The 21,595-nt window shown below is 35.3% G+C and overlaps 1 protein-coding gene and 1 long non-coding RNA gene across 2 annotated transcripts in view; one reads left to right on the top strand and one right to left on the bottom strand.

The window, feature by feature from the left end:
• Nucleotides 1-21,595, bottom strand: part of NECAB1 (N-terminal EF-hand calcium binding protein 1) — a 173,965-nt gene that overhangs the window by 137,028 nt on the left and 15,342 nt on the right. Inside the window, exon 3 of the mRNA XM_054497726.2 lies at nt 3,808-3,916. Within this exon, the coding sequence (XP_054353701.1) occupies nt 3,808-3,916 (109 nt within the window). The remainder of the gene's footprint in view (nt 1-3,807; nt 3,917-21,595) is intronic.
• The window catches only part of LOC134740023 (uncharacterized), a 58,647-nt gene that overhangs the window by 36,669 nt on the left and 383 nt on the right, over nt 1-21,595 (top strand). Inside the window, exon 3 of the long non-coding RNA XR_010127257.1 lies at nt 15,799-15,937. This is a non-coding gene — a long non-coding RNA (uncharacterized LOC134740023). The remainder of the gene's footprint in view (nt 1-15,798; nt 15,938-21,595) is intronic.

Genomic DNA, 21,595 nt, shown 5'->3' with positions numbered 1-21,595 from the left:
CTTACTTTTACTCAGGGTTCTTTTCACTTCTAAAGTTGCTGCTCTGAATGAAATCTTCAGGATGTATAGATTGGGAATGTAATTCTGGCAAACAGTCACTATACAAGGATTCTAATACAGCAAAAAACAAGCAGGATGATTCATGGAATTCACATTAGAGTGAGATTATACTGAGCATTGAGCTTAAGCTTGTGCCTGGGCAGGCTTGAAAGGTGATTACAACTGCTAGACACTTTCCTTAGCATATAAGGACATGTGGTTGATACAGGTAGTTTGGTTTTGAAATGCACTAAAAACATTCTCTATGATTAAGACCTGAAATATCTCCAACCTTGGTAATATTCATATACAAAAATCTTTGCAGAAATCTTTGCATAGTTATTTTGAGGTTAAATGTATTTGGGGTTTGTTTTTCTGGGATTTGTTTGCATTCCTGAGAGAAAACCTGACTGAAAAGATCCGAGTAATTCCAGGGCATACAAAAGAAAAAAAAAAAAAAACTGCAGTGAACTACTCTTAAGGAAATTTCTCAAATGAACATATCGATTTCTTAAAATGAAAGATTAAAGAAATAAGTGACTAAAACAAAAGAGAAAAACCAGTAGAGTTAGATTTGGGAATTATGACTGCTATCTAAACGTGTGTGAAGAGGGCAATATATTTTTGTTTTGTTAAGACTTTTTTTTAAATCATTACACTACTCTATCATTTGTTCATTTAAAAGCAATTTATAAAACATGACCTTTTAAAGTCCATAAGTTTACATGATGCTTTTTTAATGTAATTTCATGAGGAATAATGTACTTAATTTTGATATTTAAAATAATTATACTGCACTATAGACACAAGCTCTAATTATGCTTCTAAACAATATTTGCTTTTCATAATCAAGCATAATATTTTAAGAGTATTTTCATGAGACAAAAGGAAAAAAATTAAGTAGCCAGATATGTTCTTATTATTTTCCTTCTTTCTTTCCAAATATTCTCAAAGTGGATAAGTCACTCCTCAAGCATGGCAAATATAATATTTGTAGCAAAAAGACTTGAATTTTTAGAGATGGCAGGAATGTGATTGGGTAACACTGTCTTAGAACATTCTTTCACAAGGAACAGAATCTTAAACAAGTTCAAGAAAATGCAGTGTATTAGGGAGATACCAATTTAATGGACTCCAAAGTGAAGTCAAAACTCCAGACATAAGTAAAGGCAGGAGCTGGGTAGCCACAGGGGCCTCAGCAGCAAATGTTCATAGACTCTGACTCTCACAGCCTACCATAAACAGTGTGAGACAGTGAGTCTGACTGTTTTGGTCCAGGTTATGTATGACTGACTCCTTCAGGCCAGGCTGTATTCTTGATTAAATTAGAGTGGTCAGGGATATGAACAGAGGCAGGATTTGGAGGAAAACTTATTTTCTTAGAAGGTGAGTGGAAGGAGAAAATAATTGGCATATATAGTGCATTTGTTAAAATAATTAAAACTTGGATCATGCAAAGATAAAAGTTATCAGTTGCTTCAAATATAGCTCCAAAATTTCTGTGCCAACGTTTGAATTAATCTCAGTAAAAGATCAAAGACTGACACTGATATCCCTTCTTAAAAAAAAAAAAGGAATTTCATGAATATAATTCAGAAGTCTCTACCTAATATACACTTTAGCTCCAAATTAAAGTTGAACATCATTATGATCAGAAAACACTTGTTGTTACTAATGCATATGAGAGAAACTGGTAGTAATAATTATTCCTTTAGACTTACTGTATAAATCATTACATATACTTCTTCAACATTTAGTAGTCTTAAAGCTATGCCAAGTAATCCAAATTAATAACTATATAAATAAAATAGCAAAACAGGCTGACAAGATCTATTGAAAACTTTATTTTTCATTAATATGAATAAATATTAATATTAATATTAATTAAATGTAACATATTAAAAATCTTCATTACACCCAATTCTGGAACTATTATGGCTTTCAATAAATATTCCAAACCCAAATGTTGTTTAAACTTCAATACTAATTGTAAGGAGGAAGAAATAATCAGCATACATAACAAAGCATTAGCATCTCAACAACAAACACCTAAGCCACAAGGGGAGCCTCTGCTCTTTTATTCTTTAAAGTATCATATCCCAGTAAAGTACAACATGGCTTTCTTTCTTTCACGAATAAACATTCTTCCCCAGTAGCGATTTAAGGAGTCAACTATTACCCCTTTAAGCCTGTCCTTCAGTAGATCCACAATGACCTATAAAGATGTTGCAGCCTGGCTCAAGTTCCTTAATAGTTTTCCCTGGCCTTCAGGATAAAGTTGAAGCACTTTTGCAAACACAGAATGAAAATTCCATCTTGTCTGGTCCTTTCTTTCCTCTCCAGATTCATCTTTCACTCTCAGCCTTCCAGCTGATACTTTAGTAGTAAGAAACTACTTGTTGCTGCTCTTCACCTTCTTCTTACAGGACTTTTCTCATGCTTCTCCCTCTGATTAGAATATTCTTCTCCCCACCCCTTTCTTTACCTAAGGAATTTGTAATCTCTCATAATGACTCAGATCCTGTAAATGTTCCCTGAGCCTACAAAATTGGGCTAAAATTTCCTCCCATTTGGGACTTATGGTCCAAAAGTGTCCTGTACATAGTTCAATTACAGCATTTATGAATTATATTGATACGATCAGCTGATTGGTCTATTTCTCCATAAAACCGTAAGCTGGTTCCATGTTGTACCACCAATACCTACTATGGACTTGATATGCTAGGGTTATTGTTGAGTATAGTTACCCATGAATACTGTTTTTGTCAATAAAATACTTAAGCCATTTGATGAAGAATTTGAAACCCCAGTGAAGTCAAGAAACTTCTAAATTGGTTGTTTAAAAAATATTCAACTGCTTGAGTAAAGTGAATTTAATCTTTTAATTTTTCTTAATAGTTAGCTTCAAAAAAAAGTCTGTTTATAGATGTAGCCCAAGAGCATTTTCTTGGCATCTTGGCTCACTGCCTGGAGCCATCTCAACACTTTGCCTAAGGCAAGACAGCGATTTTTCAAGCAATGGACACACTGATAGGTCTGAAGACATGGCTGAAATGGTGGCTTCTCATATAAGGGTTTTGTAAATTGTGACTGTCACAAATAATCTGATTTGGTTCAATTGCCCAAAACAAGCAGCATATTTCTATTGCTCTATACCCTAAAGTCCTCATTATTTTATATTTTTAAGCATAGTGAGAATATAAATAGAAACTTCAGAAATGTTATGCTAATACAAAAGAGAGATCTATATAGGCAAAATAAGTAAAAGAATGGATCACCGTATACATTGGCTCTCCAGAGATAATTATGTCCTCAGGTAACAGTGATTGGGAATTCAGCACACCTGAATTGTCCAGATAACTGCTACAATTCTTCCTTTTCACTGTGTTAAGGTAAGAATGGCCTAAGAATAATTTTTAAACAAAGCAAATTGAGATTAAGCCTAAATAACAAGGCAAAATTCTACTTTTTAAATTAATGGCAGAACTATATTTATTTATAATTTATACTTTTGTTTTACATTCTGCAAAGTGGAAACAATCTAAAAACACTTCAGGGGAGCTTTCTACAAAAGATCATTATTTTCTGATTCAAATTCAATTTTTCAGAGCAATTTTAATTCCTAAAGAGGTATCTCAGAATTAAGCATAGGCAAACATGGCAAAATATACCCTCTACATTGTTCCTCCCTTTCTTCTTCCTGGACATGAATGCATTCATGCTCTCTGTGCCTCACTTATGGAATCCAGTGATAAAAAAGTTTCTTACTTAGTATTATGTGTATCAATGGTATGGAAGAGCTCGTGTAATTCTTCTCCACTGAGAACACCATCTGCAAAATATGCTTTGAATTCTTCAAAGGATAATTTTCCATCATCTGAAATGGCAAGAACAAAGAGACACAAATTATTATAATTTTGTAGATTGTTCTGTCTTTTGCTTTATAAAACTTTACCCAAACGCTTGTTCATGTACACACGTGTACTCAAAAAGAAAGAACAGCTGAAGGTGTTAAAAAGAAAAATAATTTAATATATCTTTATATAACATAGAGCACAGATGTGTACCCTCTAATAAAATATAAGGCTACAAGATTCTAGGTATTTTTTGGTTCATTTATTCACAAGACAAACATTTAACATTTAATGAACCATTTAACAGGCCATACAAGAAAGATATCCACATAACCAGATAAAGAGCTCAACACAGAGTCAATTATTTAGATGTTTTACCCTCATGGTACCAAACACATATAGGACCTAGCAGATGGCAGGATAAATATGATGTGTTTAATAAAAGTATATCAGAGTTGTTATTATAGTCTAACAAACTATGTCCATTCCTATGCCCTTTAAATCAGTGAGTACCTTTAAAGCCAAAGACATTTTACTTACTGTAGGGCACAAAGGTGAAACCCAGTCAGAGAGATAACATAGAATAAAAGAGATCATAAAAGAGATAATATATACAGATATTATAAGTATTTTATACAGTAGAATACAGTTAATGCAATAAGAGACAGAGATATTTTAACTGTATGGGAGTTTGGGTAATATAAGATTCTTTCCACTTGAGGGCCTGAGGGGTTTTAGCAGCCTTCACCCCTGACTTTGCACAACAGGTAAAATCTAGATCAGCAGAGATGGAAGAAACACATTAATAACAGGCAAAAAATTTGTACAAAACGCAGCAGCAGCAAACCTAGAGAAATGAATGGACGAGAAAAGAGAGGGAAGCATCTTTCTCTCTGTACAGGGAGCTGGTTTTTCAGTTATCTCAGATAAGCTGCCAAATAACTATAAATGATAGTAAGATCCCTTCCATCTACGATGAGAAAACTGAGGTTTAAGGAGGATGGAATTTGTCCAGGGTCATGAAACTCCTATAACGTAGTTCTACCAACAACTCTATACTGAACAAAGTGGAATTTGTCTTTGAGTAGAAGAATGTTTGATTTAATAGAATGAACTCCTTTAGATTCATCTAGAATGTTTTGTTTCCCCAAAATATGGCCCACACATTGCCTGGAGCACTGCTGAAATGCAGATTCCTAGGCCCCACCAGAGAATTAGAATCTCACAGAGGGCATGGAGGGGTGGGTAGACAAGAAATTTGAATTTTTACTATAAAGGATAAAATAAGCCTAATCATAGAATTACTTATTTTTTTCAAATAAGGACTTACAGACCACAACATTTTAAAAAAATCCTTATTTGCAAAAAATATAAGTATAAATAGTCCGGGAAGGTTTTAAATTGTATTTCATTTTGCTTTTTAACACTAAAGGCACAATAATCTAATTTTCCAGTTAATTTTTGCCAACATTTAGCTGGGCAGACACAGCCTTAGAGGTAGAATAAATCCAGATCTGAATCAAGCACAGATCCAGGGACCTGATCTTCTGGGTCCTCCTGGGCCAACCCAGCTTAGCCATTCAGGTGACATAACAACCCATTGCAAAATGAAGTTCAATCCCCAGGCTCATCAATTGCCTAATTTTGTGTTTCTGTTTTTGAATGAGGTAGTTTTATGCCTCATATGACTATTTTAAACTTAGCCCCATGTAACCTGATGGATATGCTAGACAAGACATAGTGTGGTGTTTCTACTGTGTATCTCCTTGCTTTGATGAAAAATATATTGCCAGGTTGAAAAACTGGACACAAATCAGACTGAGGTTAAAGAGCGAAAAAGAAAGACCTTTTCATGTACTATTTAAAAAATAAAAATAAAAGAAAGAAAAAAGAAAAAACAGAAATTGACCTGCTATTTCCATCTCCAACACTATGATATGTAGTGAATGTAATACATATATATTGATGATGGAATATGTTTTCCTTGGTGAATGGTTAATATTTCTCAGGTGAGTGGAAACAGGCTATTACTGCACTCGGGTTGCTGTGCACCCTGTGGATAGGGTGGGCCCCTGTAATACTGCTTTATAATTATGATAAGTAAGTGATTTAAAATAATAATGTGTATTCTATCAAATAAAAGCATCAATTAATAAGTGCTCTGATGATTCTCTGGGGCTAAAAGCCTTTTATTGAGAAAAAAACCCTCTTATTATAAAAAAATATATAAAAAGAAAAAGGAAGCATTAGCTTATAGTCTTGGCTTGAAGAGTGGAAAGTATGCTTTGAAAACCTGTTGTGACCACATGCAGTATTCCTGAAAGACTTCACTTTAGGTGGCCACACTTTTAAATAAGCAATTGCAAAGAGTTACTTTTGAAGAGTTGTAGACTAGAGCCTTAATGTTAAACAAAAGTATTACATTTTTTAAAGGAAAGGGAAAAATATTCCCTTGTAGTATGATTCTGTATTTATAAAGCAATTATATATTTGTATTAGAAACATTTTATTCAAACTTCAACTTTCCTGTTGATATTTTCTTTTGAAATGGAGCAACAGAGTTAACCTTTGATTTATACTAGTTTGGCTGACAGAACAGCCAAATCTTGTGAGGTCTGATTTCCTATGGTAATAAATTTGAACTTTTACCACCAAAGGGTACAGGTTTTTCAGCTTTTTCAATTGGAATTACATGCGTTGTCCAAGTTTATCCTGAAAATAGTTGGCCCTCCTCTGCTTTACTTAAAAATTATCCTGGCCTTATATTCCAAATTCCAATAATTTTTTGAGATGGAGGCAGCAGAGTGCAGTTGCTTAGACCACAGTCTTGGGATAAAAAAAATCTTGAGTTTTTAACGCGTTTTGCCATTTGCTAGTAGAGCACTTTATCCACTGTTTCATCAAATGTTTATCAAGGTCCTAGTATGTGCCAAAAAACTGTGTTTTGTATTAAGAACATAGGTAGACAAGCTTTTATGGATCTTATAATTATGACATAGTAAATGGTACGATATAATAAGGGGGATTCTACGAGACACAGGGCGATGTGAGAGCATTTTGAAAAAAGAAAAAAAAAAAGTCTAGCTATAAAGGGATAGGGAAGGTTTCCCAGAAGAAGTGGCACTTGTGATGAGACACAGATGAAAAATAGGGGTTAGTGAAGGAAGATCTTTAAAGAGAAAGAGTACTCCAGGCGGGGGGAATGCAAATGACAAGGCTCAGAGGCAAGAAAAGACTTGGGTTGGAAACTGAAAAGAAAAATCAGTATACTCAGCCAAAGGGTATATATTTGGAAGATAGAAGGAGGAGTCAGAGTTCAATATGAAGAGGAAATATCATGAGAAACCATCAAAATTGTGATAAAGAGTTTTTAATTTACCCCAAGAGTGCTCAGGAGCCACAGTCATATTTTGGAAACCTTACTGTGGATGAGACTTGCTTTCCAAACTGAGCAACAGATGGATGGTATCATCATTCATTGCTAGAGAGAACACTGAGCAAAAGCATGGAGTGAGCTAAAGAGTGTTCTTCTGGATATGTTGAGATTGGGGGTACCTGTGGAGTAAGTAGAGGCATCTAGTGCACAGTAGTAGAATCACAGGGGTCTAGAAAAATCAATGGGGGATGGGGGCTTGAAGTGTATGCTTGGGAGTTACCAATACCAATTAATTGACTTAGAAGTGAGTGAGTTCTCCCAGGGAGAATGCCTACAACAAGGAAGAAAAGGGTCCAGAAAGAACTTTGGAAGTACCAACTAACTCCTTTAAGTTTCAGATTTCATAAATGCCTGGCTATTGAGAGGATTAAGATAAAGGCTATATAAAAAACACTTAACACAGCACCTAGCACATAGTAAGAGTTCAACAATGGTAGATATGGATTTGCTAGTTCACTCTTGCTAAGTGAAGATCATTTATGTGTTTTTAATTTCCATTTTCTACTCTTCCTTGAAAAATATTTATTGAGTACACATATAAAATGGGTATTTAAGGTATGTTTAATGACAGAAATTTTTTTTTTAGGTAATCAGGTTTGTAAATCTTAAAACTAGTGTTTTTTTTTTTTAAATAAAAAGATTATTTAAACAGTAACTTAATGTCTCCTTCAAGCTACATCCACAAACATGACAACAACTAGAGCTCTGATCTGAGTATTGCCCCTCCCCCACAGCAATTTTAATCCTGTTTTTGTGAGCATTTAAAATGATTATGCTCTCAAAACACTGGTTTTCCACTTATGTATTACTTTAGCATTTTTGAACACTTTAAATATTGTAGTTTATCAAAATGAAAACATCATGTTCAATAATAATAATGGAATCCTTAGAACAAAATGAACTCATAGAAATTATTACTAAATTTAATTACTCCTATTCTGACCTTTTCATGTCATATATTTGTTTTAAAACAACTTACTAACAATATATGAAAATAAAATACCTCTTCTGATTTTAGCTCCAACATTAAGCCTTAGATGTCATCATTTCTGTCCTTAAAACAACAAAAAGCTGAAAAACCTGAAATTCAATGACTTTTCTTCAACTCATTGGACAACTGAAGTCAGGGTAAACTGCTACCCCAAATCTGGAAAGACAGGTAAAAGCAGAGAATCACAGCTAAGATCTGCTTATTTGGAACAGAAGCTACTGTAGCCATAAACTGAGAGGGACCCTTTAATGGTAGTTTTGATGAATTGCTGGAGGCTGATTGTGGATGAGCATGAGAGGGAGAAACTGCTGGGGGTGCAGACTTTGGGGAACCTCCATACTTTGGTGGGTTTTACATCCAGAAACTTCACCAGTTTCTCACAGTGAGGAGGTAAGAAAGATTCCTTTGTGGCTCTGGCAGGGGAAGGGGAAGAGTTATCAAGAAATATACCCCAAATGTTCTCCATTAAAAAAAGGTCTACTCTCCAGGTCAAAGACTTTACCAGAGCCCTGTTCCACCTGAGAGGACGGGCATTTTTCTCACTGTAGTTTATACTAACCTTTCTTCCTCAACTAAGAGCATGGACAGCTAAGTAACACCTGCAAAGGTGTCAGCCCAGGCACACATGCCCACAAAAAGACTCAGATTTAATCATAAGTTTAGAGATCAAGTCTGCTTTCCCACTCCTTACCACCACAGAAGGACTCCTGTATGATATTGGTGAATGGCAGCTGAAAGAGCTGCCAGACTTAGTCCTTTTGAGGGGGAGTACTTAGGGAAACTCAGAGTCAACAGAAAAACCAAAAAGACACAAAAGGAATTTGAAGCTTCTGGCCCTACCACTAGAGCAAACATTAAACACAGCCCATCCTAGTGAGATTGACATAAATCCTCATACTAGAGGCCTATTTATCTCAGTTCCCATTTCCTGATACATCATGCCTAGCTTTCACACACACACAAATTCACAAATCATGCTAAAGTGCAAGGAAAAGCACAGTCTGAAGAGACAAAACATGCATTAGAACCAGATTCAGATATGACACAAATCATAGAATTATGAAACAAGAAATTTAAAATAACTATGATTAATATGGCTCTACTGGAAAAAAGTACACAATATGGAAGGACAGATGGGTAATGTAAACAGATGGATAAAAATTCTAACAAAGAATGAAAAAAAATACTAGAAATAAATAAAAACTGTTACAGAAATGAAGAATACCTCTGTTGGGCTTATCAGTGGACTTGACACAGCTGAAGAAACAATGAAAGAACTTGAGGATAGGTAAACAGAAATGTCAGTATTTCTCCTCCCCTGTGACAATTTTAATCTAGTTTTTGTGAGCATTTAAAATTATTATGCTTTTAAAACACTGACTTTCTGAAACAACAATGCATAGCAAAAAGAGAATTAAAAAAAAATCCAAGAACTCTGGGAAATTTCAAAAACTGTTACATGTAATTGGAATACCAGAAGAAGAAAGAGAGTACAGGGCAAAAGAAATATTTCAAATAATAATGGCCAAGACAAAATTCATGACAGAAACCAAACCACTGATCCAGGAAGCTCAGAGAGTACCAAAGAGGATAAATCCCCTCACCCAAAACCAAACTCATACCTGAGTATATCAGATTCAAACTGCAACATACCAAAGACAAAGAGGAAATGTAGACAGAAGGAGAAGAAAACAACAAGCATCTCTGCTATAGAGGGCTAAGGAGAAGAATTGCAGTTACAGTGGACTTCTTGTCAGAAACAATGCAAGCAGTAAGAATATGCAGTGAAATATTTAAAGTATTGAAAGAAAACATCACAATCTAGATAATCTCTTCAAAGGTAATGGTGAAATAAAGTCCTTCTCAAACAAATAAAACTGAAAAAATTAATTGTCAGCAGAACTGCTCTGCAAGAAATGTTAAAAGAAGAAAGATCCAAAATCAATATCTGCGCTTCAACTTTAGGACACTAAAGAGAGAAAAATAATTTAATTCAAAATAAGCAGAAGAAAATAAATAATAAAAATTAGGGCAGAAATCAATGAAATTCAAAATAGGAAAACAATGGAGAAAATAAACAGAACTAAAATATGATTTAAAAGATTGATAGACTTGATAAACCTCTAACCAGCCTAAGCAAGAAAAATGAGAGAAAACACACATTATCAATATCAAAAATGAAGGAAGAGTTAATCATTGTTGTTCCCACAAACATTGAAAGGATAATAAAGTAGTACTATGAACAACTCTGTGTCCATAATTTCATAATTTCCCTGAAATGGATCAATTCATTGAAAGACACAAAACTGCCAAGGAGAAATAGTTAATATCCATAGGTTGATATATATTAAATAATCAGTTATTAATAACCTTACAAAAAATAAAGCACAGACCAAATGGTTTCACTGGTAAATTCTACCAAACATGTAAGCAAAAAATGATACCGATTCTCCATAATCTTTTTCAGAAAAATGAAGCATAAATAACACTCCCTAATTCATTCTATGAAGCTAGCATTAGCCTAATACCAAAACCAAATAAAAACGTTACAAAAAGGAAAACAACAGAGCAATATAGCTAATGAACATAAATGCAAAAATTCTCAACAAAATATTAGCAAATCAAATGCAACAATGCTTAAAAATTACACACCAAGATCAAGTGGAATTTAATTCAGGTATGGAAGGCTGAATTGATATTTAAGAATCAATCAATGTAATCCACAAAATCAACAGGCTAAATAGGATAAAATCATATTATATCAACTGATGAAGAAAATGCATTTGAAAAATCATACACCCATTAATAACTCTCAGCAAACTGGGAATAGAAAAAAACTTCTCCAACTTGATTAAAAAAAAAAAAACTACAAAAAAATCTATAGCTGACATCATACTTAATGGTGGGAAAACAGATGTTTTTTTCCTTAAGATTGAGAAGAAATCCTAGGAAGTATCCTTTTTCACCAATCCTATTGAATAATATATAGGAAGTCCTACCTGTTGCTAAGACAAGAAGCAGAAATAAAGGTTATATATTATATAGATTGGGAAGGTAGAAACAAAATTGTATTTCTTCACGATGACATAATTATCAATGTAGAAAATCTCCCGAATTAGCAAAACATAAAACAAAAACCCTAGAGTTAAAAATCAAATATACCAAAGTCATATGGTACAAGGTTAATACACAAAAGTCAATTGCTTTACTTATTTCAGCAATAAGCAATTGGAATTAGAAATTTAAAACAACACCATTTATAATCGAAGCTGAAAAATAGTTTGGTGCAGATCCAACAAAATCGTAAAGGTTCTACCAAACTCTGATGAAAGAAATGAAATAGGATCTAAGTAAGTAAATAAGGAGATATTCTATGTCCATGGGTTGGAAACTCAATATCATTAAGATGTCAATCCTTCCCAACTTAATCTATTGATTCAATGTTACCTCAACCAAAATCCCAGGAAAGTACTCTGTGGTGTTTAAAAACTGATTCCAAAAAAGACCTAGAATAGGAAACACAATACTGAAGAGGAAGAATAAAGTTCGAGGACAGACACTTCCCAATTGCAAGATTTACTATAAAGCTACAGTAATTTAACCAGTGTTGTATTGTAAAACAATACACGCATAAATAAACTGATCAGAATTCAGAGTCCAGAAGTATACCTACACTAGTATAGTCAACTGATTGTTGACAAAGGAGAAAAGGCACTTCAATGAAGAAAGGATAGATCATCTTTTCAACAAATAGTGCATAAATCATTGGATATCCATGTAAGAAAATTTAATCTAGACACAGACCTAACACCTTTGAGACAGCAAAAATTAACTTCAAATGGATATTAGACCTACATTTAAAATTAAAAATTAGGAGAAAATCTAAGTGACCATGATTTGAATGATGAGCTTTTAGATACAACATCATAAAAGAAAAATTAATAAATTGGACTTCATTGAAATGAAAAACTTTTGCTCTGTGAGGAGGAGAAACTGTTAAGAGAGTGAAAGACAAGCCACAGTCTGGGAGAAAATATTTGCAAAACACATATCTGAATAAGGACTTGTATCCATAATATACAAAGAACTCTTAAAACTCAACAGTAAGAAAACAAAAGCCAACTAAAAATCAGCAAAAGATCTAAATAGACACTATACCAAAGAAGATATGCAGATGACAAACAAGTATTTGAGATGTTCCATATTGTCATTAGGGAATTGAAAATTTAAACAGTAATGAGATACAAAATCTGAAAAAAACTGATAATACCAATTTTTGGCTAGAAAGCGGAGCAATGGAAACATTCATTACTGGTAGAAAAGCAAAATAATATAGCCACTTTGGAAGACATTTGGGTACATTCTTATCTAGCAATCACATTCCTAGGTGTTTATCCAACATTTGAAAATTTTTTCCACTTAAAAACCTGCCTGTGAATGTATATCACAGCTTTATTCATAATCACAAAAAATGGGAAACAAATTATTTTATTCATGTCTCTACTGAAGTAGCTCAACTGAAGTAGATGCATGGATAAAATAATTTGATACATCCACACAATGAAATATTATACAATGATAAAAAGTTGTGCTATGAAGTCATGGAAAAACTTGAATGAATCTTAAATCCATATTGCTAACTGAAAGAAGCTAGTCTGAAAATGTTACATACTATATGATTCCAATTTTACTATCTTTTGGAAAGGGCAAATTTATAAAGATACCAAAAAGATCAGTGGTTGTCAGGAGTTTGGGGAGGTTGGAGGGAGGGTTGAATAGGACAAGCACGGAGGACTTTTGACGGTGGGTAAACTATTTTGTATGACATGCTATGATAGATATATAACATGCATTTGTCAAAACCTATAGAAATTTACTGTGCAAAGAATGAACTTTAATGCATGCAAAATCTTAAAAAATAAGAGTTCAGGGAATCTCAGGATAGAATGCAGAATGTGACAAAACAATTTAACTGTATTAGGAATGTACAAAACAATCTCACTGGAGGGATTGAGGGAGAGTGGTGCTAACTTAAGTAACTCTAAAATAGTGAAGCCTATAAGCTAAAGGCAAAAGAAACTGTATATAAGACTGTGCTGTAGTTGATGAAGTTGTTTTCCATAGGATACGAGTTAAACATTCTGATACTGGTACACATGTAGACTGGGATTAAACAATTATGTAAATAGGTGGCTGAGGCTAGGAGCCAGTTTTCTCACTATTGAGTAAGAGGATATGGACAAGCAAAGACAGGAGTCTAGAATGATCCATGTGGTAATGGATTAGAGTCTGAGACATTAATATAAACTCATGTTTAGCTCAGTATAGATACCCATGGGTACATACAGAATATGTATAGATATGAGCATATACATAGGTTAGTATACACATATGTATTTCCTTGCTTCTTAGCTGAAAGGGCTTAGAAGCAACGATGACGCATCAGTAACAATGAGCACAATTATCCAGACCTTGGTTTCTAATAACATTCTCTAATAAAAAAGACTTGTGTTCCTCAGAGAAATAATTTTTTCTAGGACTGGAGTAGAGATTATAAAAGATGAGCCTGAAGCATCTGTTAATACCAGAATGTAAAAACTCCCCCACCCATAATTATGAGGGTATGTCAAAGGAACACAGTAGTCAACTAAAGGAGCTCCCAATGGCCAAAGAGGGAAAATTTGAAGAACAAAACAAATTGAGTAATATTGGATTATAATCTAAAGTATACAATAAATATCCATGTGTCCATAATGTTGTGAATAAATGTTAAATAAATAAATAAGAGAATAGACAAATCTCCCATGCAGAAGGATTCTAAATAATTCATGGAGATACTCAGCCATCAAAGAGGTAGAGCATAACTCCCCTCTCCTTGGGTGTTGGTTGGACATAGTGACTTTCCTACAGAGTAAAGTATGAAAAGAGGTGAAAGAGTAAACTTTCCAGTGGAGAAAGCTGACAAATGCTACCTCAGCCAGGTGATCAATGTCAACATCCGCATCCTAAATCATATTGATCATATGTATCCTTGATATGATATAATGGCATTTTACCTTTGTGGTCTTTCTCTCTGAAACACATCATTCCAGTCTAATTAAGAGAAGAACACCAGACAAATCCCAAATGAAGTGCATGCTACAAAATAGCAGACCTAGTACTCCTTGAAACTTGTCAAGATTATCAAATCAAAGAAAGTCTGAGAAACTGTTTCAACCAAGAGGAGCTTAAGGAGACATAATGACTAATGCAGTCTCAGTATCTTTGATGTGATCTTGGAACAGAAAAAGAATATTAGGCAAAAACTAAGAAAAATCTGAACAAAGTGTGGACTTTAGTTGACAAATAATTTATCAACATAGATTTATCAATTACAACAAATGTACCACATTAATTAATTATAGTGTGTTTAATAACAAGGGAAACTTGGTTTCGGGTTATATGGGAACTCTGTACACTAGCTTCACAATTTTTCTGTAAATCTAAAACTTTTAAAATAAAAACTTTTCTGAAAAATTAGTTTGGGAGGCCAAGGCAGAAGGATCACTTGAGGCCAGGAGTTTGAGACCAGCCTGGGCAACATGATGAGACCCTGTCTCTACAAAAAAATTTAAAAATTAGCTGAGTGTGGTGGTGTGCACCTACAGTACTAGCTACTCAATAGGCTGACAGGGAGGATCGCTTGAACCCAGGAATTCAAGGTTATAGTGAGCTATGATTACACCACTTGCACTCCAGCCTAGGTGACAGAGTGAGACCTTGTCTCTAAAATAATAATGATAATAATAAAATATGAAAATTATGTAGCATTAAAACATTTTAATATATTAAAATATATTAAAAGCTGACTCTATATTATCAACATGGAAAAATTAGTTATACTTATTCATATTAGATATTGAAATATAACAAATACAACATATATTTAACTCAGTAATAGACTCAACAGATTCAGTTTCTTAACTCTAGACATTCTTCCCTGGCTCCATGTATTTTACAGATTATTTGGAGAAATGAAATTCGTTTCATGTGTCACTGCTTATACAAGTGTGCTTGTTTGTTTGTTTCTTTATTTATTTATTTTGAGATGGAGTCTTGCTCTGTCTCCCAGGTTGGAGTGCAGTGGCGCGATCTCAGCTCACTGAAAGCTCCGCCTCCCGGGTTCCCGCCATTCTCCTGCCTCAGCCTCCCGAGTAGCTGGGATTACAGGCACCCGCCACCGCGCCTGGCTAATTTTTTGTATTTTTAGTAGAGATGGGGTTTCACCGTGTTAGCCAGGATGGTCTCGAACTCCTGACCCCGTGATCCACCTGCCTCGCCTCCCAAAGTCCTGGGATTACAGGCGTGAGCCACCACGCCCGGCCACAAGTAAGTATATTTTGACCTGTTATCTTGCGAGGCACTTTTAGTCTAAATTTTATTGACTATAGTCACAATAATTTCTTGAAGTAGTTTCATCTTCTTCTTTGTCTTTTCAGGAGGGGAAGGAAACTGAAATATGACAAGGTTAAATGATTCAGATGAGGTCCCTGAAAGCACGCTTCCCGAGACCCATTCCTGGAAGTGGGTCATTAAAGCTGCTCTCGGTTTAAAATCAACCAAATGCTCAGATATCAGGTAGAAAAATGAATAATTCAGTCAAATGCTTGGCTCTTTACTGACTTGACATCATATATTTAGATACTTTTTGGGGAAAGCTCATTTGTTACATCAAAATATTTTTGTCACTTGGAATTGTGCTGGGAAAATGAAAAAAACTGTCTTCATTCTGAGGGAATGAATGTGTATTAGTTTTCATGGCTAGAAAGAATGTGCTCCTAATTTAGTGAAAAAAATCTGTTTAATGTCATTTCCATGGGGAATTAACAATAACATTTTATGTGAGCCTAGGAGAAAAGTAAGAAAAAAACACTTGTATTTACTCAGGCTTTCGTAGAATGACAGATGAAACGTGTCGGAGGAATATTTAGTTTGTAGCGGATGTAGATTCAAAATTAGCAACGTGATGAATACTCCATTTGTAGACAAATTTCACTGGTAAATGAAAATTAAATATTTTAACACAGGCATTAGAGGTAGAAAGAGGAGTACAATACATAATCAAATTGCTTGCATTTCCCCTCCTCTATACCTGCACTCTCACTGGATAATCACTGCTTTTTCAGATAGTTTACCCTCCAAAAGAGGAACATCTGTTAATCTTGCCTGGTCAACATCTATTCTCTCTTCTTTTGGTAGAAACACTGATTTTTGCTTGAGAGATCATCTGCTCTCTCTCCCACTCTATTTGAGGTGCAGCTTTATGCACCCATCATCTCTGGGGGAGTGTATAAAATCTAAGCCTAGAAAACCACTTCATCCAAACCCTCAGTTATTGCTTCAAGGATGGGCATGTAACTAGTTGATAAATCAGAGAAAATCTTGAGATTTTTGCTAAAATTAATGTAAAGGAGAAATTCTCTCTTTATTCTGACCTGTTGAACTGGTGGGATGGGTTCTAGGTACTATCTCGCCACCCCTGGTAAGAAAGCCTACCTGAAAGGAAGACCAACCAGACACAAACCAAAATTGAGATGTAGAGATAAGAAAGGAGATAGATAAAGAGAGTAATTTCTGAACACCTAGATAAAGCTGTACTCAAAGCTTTACCATTTGGGGGGTTTTTCAATTATAGGAGCCAACAATTTCCCAATTTTACTTTAATCTGAATTAGGTTTTTGTCACTTAAACTGAATTGGTCCTAATTGATAATCATCTTTTTTTTTTGCTAGCTATCTGAATTTTTATTCATCTTTGGAGATTTATTTGAGGACAATGAGTCCATAAGCCTTCCTAGGCCATCCTATCCCAGAGACCTCTTCCTCCTCAGAACTCGAATGCATTAGGGTGTTTTCTCACTCATTTGGCTTAGTGATGGCTCTTGCATTGTGAACGCATTGAAAATTATTGATGCTTCATTTACTGTAGCTCCTCGCTGTAGCAGAGTTGTGCTGTTGACGTTGATGTTGAAAATTAATCAATTTTCACCAGGCTCAGTGGCTCATGCCTGTAATCCCAGTACTTTCAGAGGCCGAGGCAGGTGGATCATGAGATCAGGAGATCGAGACCATCCTGGCTAAGAGAGTGAAACCCTGTCTCTGCTGAAAAAAAAAAAACCAAAAAATTAGCCGGGTGTGGTGGCACGCACCTGTAGTCCCAGCTACTCGGGAGGCGGAGGCAGGAGAATCTCTTGAACCTGGGAGGTGGAGGTTGCGGTGAGCCGAGATTGCACCACTGCGCTCCAGCCTGGGAGACAGAGCAAGACTCTGTCTCCCAAAAAAAAAAAAAGAAAAGAAAAATATTCAATTTTCTCCATGGGCATGACTCATCTGTCAAGAAGATGCTAAGCTCCCAGAGGACAATGTTGCCCCCAACCACCATGCCCCTTACCCCACCTCAAATCTCTAAGAGTTTAGAGTTTATTGACTAAGTTTTCTCAAATCCATGTGCAAAAATCAAAGGTGAGTTCCTTTTATTACACAAATATATAATTTGTCCTAGTAATGTAAAATTTTGTAAGGGCTCAGTTTTTTACAGTCTGCCTTCCTTAGTTCACAAGTGAAGAAATCGTATCTTTAGGACCTATAAGAAATTAGTGAAGGCAAAGGGGAACTGACATGTTTTTATTACTCACAATATTCTAAACAACATCCTTGGAACTTTATATTTACTTGGCTTTTTCTTCCCAGTAGTCCTGCAAATTCTTATTATTCCTATTTTCAAAAATGAGGAAATGAACTCAGAGAGGTTAATGAATTAGTCTAAGATCACATCCAAGTAAATGTATACTAAAGTAAATGTATTATTTTGTCTTTGTATTCCCGCCATCTAGCACAGTCTCTGGCATTTAAAGAGCACTCACAAAATATTAAGCAAATAAAGGAATGAGTGAATGAACAAATGGCAGATTAAAGTTCCAACTCTCCATCATACCATGCCACCTTAAAACAGGAACATAGCCAAAATAATTTCAAATATTTTTGTCTTTTTTTAAAATTACACTGAATCATTTGGGATTCTCCATGTGGAAATGTTGGTATTTCTAGATTTCAACAGCACAATTCTGCTACAGAGATGAGCCACAGCAAATGAAGATCCTGGTTAAGTGCTAAGACTTTTGGTTTAGAAGAAAATCTGGATACAAATCCTATTTACTCACTCCATGCCCTTGGATGAGTTCCCTATGTCTTAGATTACTCATAAATAAAATTGGGACAATGACAGTATCTTCCTTGCAATATTGTTATACAGATTAAATAAAACTATGCCCAGCACAGCATAATAATCTTTTAATAAGATTATTTACTGTTATTACTGTAATATTTTCTTGTAAAGTCTAAACCAATATTCTCATGGCCATAAAGAGTTGATAATATACAGGCTATTACATTTTTCAGTATTTTTTAACAACTTAGGTGTGATTTTGAATATTAAGAAAAACACAGAAATATCACTTATTACTAGATCAACAGATATTCACAGGAGAACTCGCATAACTAAAAGTGACCAATATTACAACAAAATCAAGCTTTTCACATGTAAGACACTTTCATAACCATAAAGAAGTTAATAGCCTCATTATCCATCTAGTTACTGAAGTCAGAAACTGGAAATCTGAAACATACACAACCTTGCACATGTCAACCTCAGTAAATGCCTTCATCTCTCTTACTTAACACTTCCAATTAATTACCAAGTCTGCTAATTATATATCCAAAAGTATCAAATGCATTTTCTTATCTCTATCATCTTTGCCACTGATTTTCTGAAGTCTTCAATAGCTCTAATATGGAAATTTTTGCTGTATGCTAAGTGCCAGATTAAGGAGGCTTTAATTAGGGTTGAAGATTTGGAAATAGCAAGAAGTGACTAGGTTTTGAAGATGTTTTGACAGTGGAGCCAACAGGGCCTGCTAATAGATTGGATGTGGAATTACTAGAGAAAGAGAAAAGTTGTGGAAGCTTCTGAAACTTTTGGTTGGAGCAAGGGTTGCTTGGTGGTTCCTGTCCTGAGATGGAGACACATCTAGAGGGGCAAGTCAGGTGGCTGGGCACAAAGCACCAACTCCAAGACACATGAGAATTTCAACTAGGATTATTGGTTTGCAAACAATAAGAAAAGCTGAATCACCAGGGCAAAGGCAGAACAAACACTAGTGCAGCTCTGGGGTCTTAGTAAGGTGGTCATAGACAGACCTCTGGGCACTGCCATGTGAAAAATTCAGCACCAGGACATTGTGATTGACAGTCCCACCAAATGAGAATAAGAATAGGATGAAAAGGCTGGGCACGGTGGCTCACACCTGTAATCCCAGCACTTTGGGAGGCTGAGGTGGGCAGATCATGAGGTCAGGAGTTCAAGACCAGCCTGACCAGCATGGTGAAACCCCGTCTCTACTAAAAATACAAAAAATTAGCTGGGCATGGTGGCACGCCCCTGTAGTCCCAGCTACTCGGGAGACTGAGGCAGGAGAATTGCTTGAACCTGGCAGGTGGAGGTTGCAGTGAACCGAGGTTGTGCCACTGCACTCCAGCCTGGGCCACGAAGTGAGATTCCATCTCAAAAAAAAAAAAAAAAAAAAGAAAGAAAAAAAGGATTAGGATGAAAAAATGGAAATAGATAACACTTATTAAGAACTTCCTAAGGGCCAGGCACCTTTCCAAGAGTTTCTGTGTATGATCTATTTAATTTTCCAACAAGTCTGTGAGAGAGGCATTGCCTTTATTTCCATTTCACAGGTGGGGAAATTAAGTTACCCAAATTGCACAGTAAGTGGAATGGGGATTGGAGCACAGGTAATCTGACTGCAAAATCATACATAAGCTTAACCATTATGCTACATATCTCTGGGATCTAGATGGAGCAGAGTAGACGATTAAATTGCAGGAACAGAAAGGAAAGGAAGGCTGGGATGACAACCACAGATCCCCATTACAGAAAGCATTTAAGGTAGCAGCCACGTTTTGGGATAAGTCTATGCTGTGTGCCCTCCAGGATCTGGTATTGGAGCAGGACCTGATTTTTGAGCCTTTGACAGCCCATGGGAGCCATTTTGAGGGCTCAGGAAAGTGAATCTGAAATTTCTGTTTGTTTCTGTGGCAGCTGATAAACCCAGCTATGTAAAGATAATAATTTTCCGTTTTCTGCTTTTAACAGAAAAGTAACAAATTTATGGGTGTGAAAGTGCTTTGCATTTTAGGAAAAAAAAGTCATACTATGAAAATAGGAAATTTATTTTTCTTTATTTTGTTAAAAAAATCATTGCAGTCAGAACTTGCACTCATGGGTTTCTCCCACATATTTTGCAGTGGTGGAGGAGCCATTTCTTTCAATAAGGTCACTGTTAGGGCTTTTTTTTTTTTTTAAATGAATCACTTCTAATAGACTTTGCTTTGACTTTCGAGCTGGTAGATGTGTAGTTGAGGTGTCTGCGTGTACCTGACAGTTAACATATGAGTACAGAGCTATGTGAGAACCCCACTAATCTATAAGTTATCTGATTCTCAGTTTCATTATTTTCCCAAAAATGTTTGCAAAAACTATGAGGAATTATGAAATCCAGAGCCTTATGTCAACGTCCCTTATTTCTAGGGCCCAGCCCTTAATCTTTCCATTTTATTTGGAGCTAGGAGCCCTGATTAGAAGATAAGAGGGTCTGGAGAGCCCAGTGCGGGGTGGTGATGCTTGACTGAATAGCTCACATCAAAGGGCAGCCTTATTCCTAAGTGTGAAAGACAGAATCACAGAGCTCTGCGGGACTCTGAAGTGTTGCTAGGTGATGACCCAGGCTTTATTGGAAATACTCATATGTACCGAATCTTTGTTCCAGCTTCTACTCAAGGTCATATTTTTACATGTTAATAGAATAAACCAAACTTTAGGTGACCAGTTTGGAAAGACTCTTACCAATTCTTACATAATCAATTCCAAATGAATTGATCATAATCCAATGAAGTATTTAAAGTATCTCTAAATACATAAATACCACATCAACTATTCTTAGGCTAGGATTTTCATTGCCAACATTATTTTCTGGAGATGTATTAGCCATTGATTCATAATTCAGACTACCAAGGAAACAACAAATGCATTAAATCAATTAAACTACCACATATTGGAGTGCCAGAACATCATATTCAAGATGTATACAAATTCAGGCTCTAACTATAATTATATTTGTATATTTGTAGTCTGAAATACATACATAGGTGACATAGGTGCATATACAACAAAGTG

The sequence above is a fragment of the Pongo pygmaeus genome, chromosome 7 (genome assembly GCF_028885625.2).
Source record: "Pongo pygmaeus isolate AG05252 chromosome 7, NHGRI_mPonPyg2-v2.0_pri, whole genome shotgun sequence".
In the NCBI taxonomy this organism is placed as follows: Eukaryota; Metazoa; Chordata; class Mammalia; order Primates; family Hominidae; genus Pongo; species Pongo pygmaeus.
Note: the sequence above shows the minus strand (reverse complement) of the source record. Positions and strands in the feature narration are given on the sequence as shown.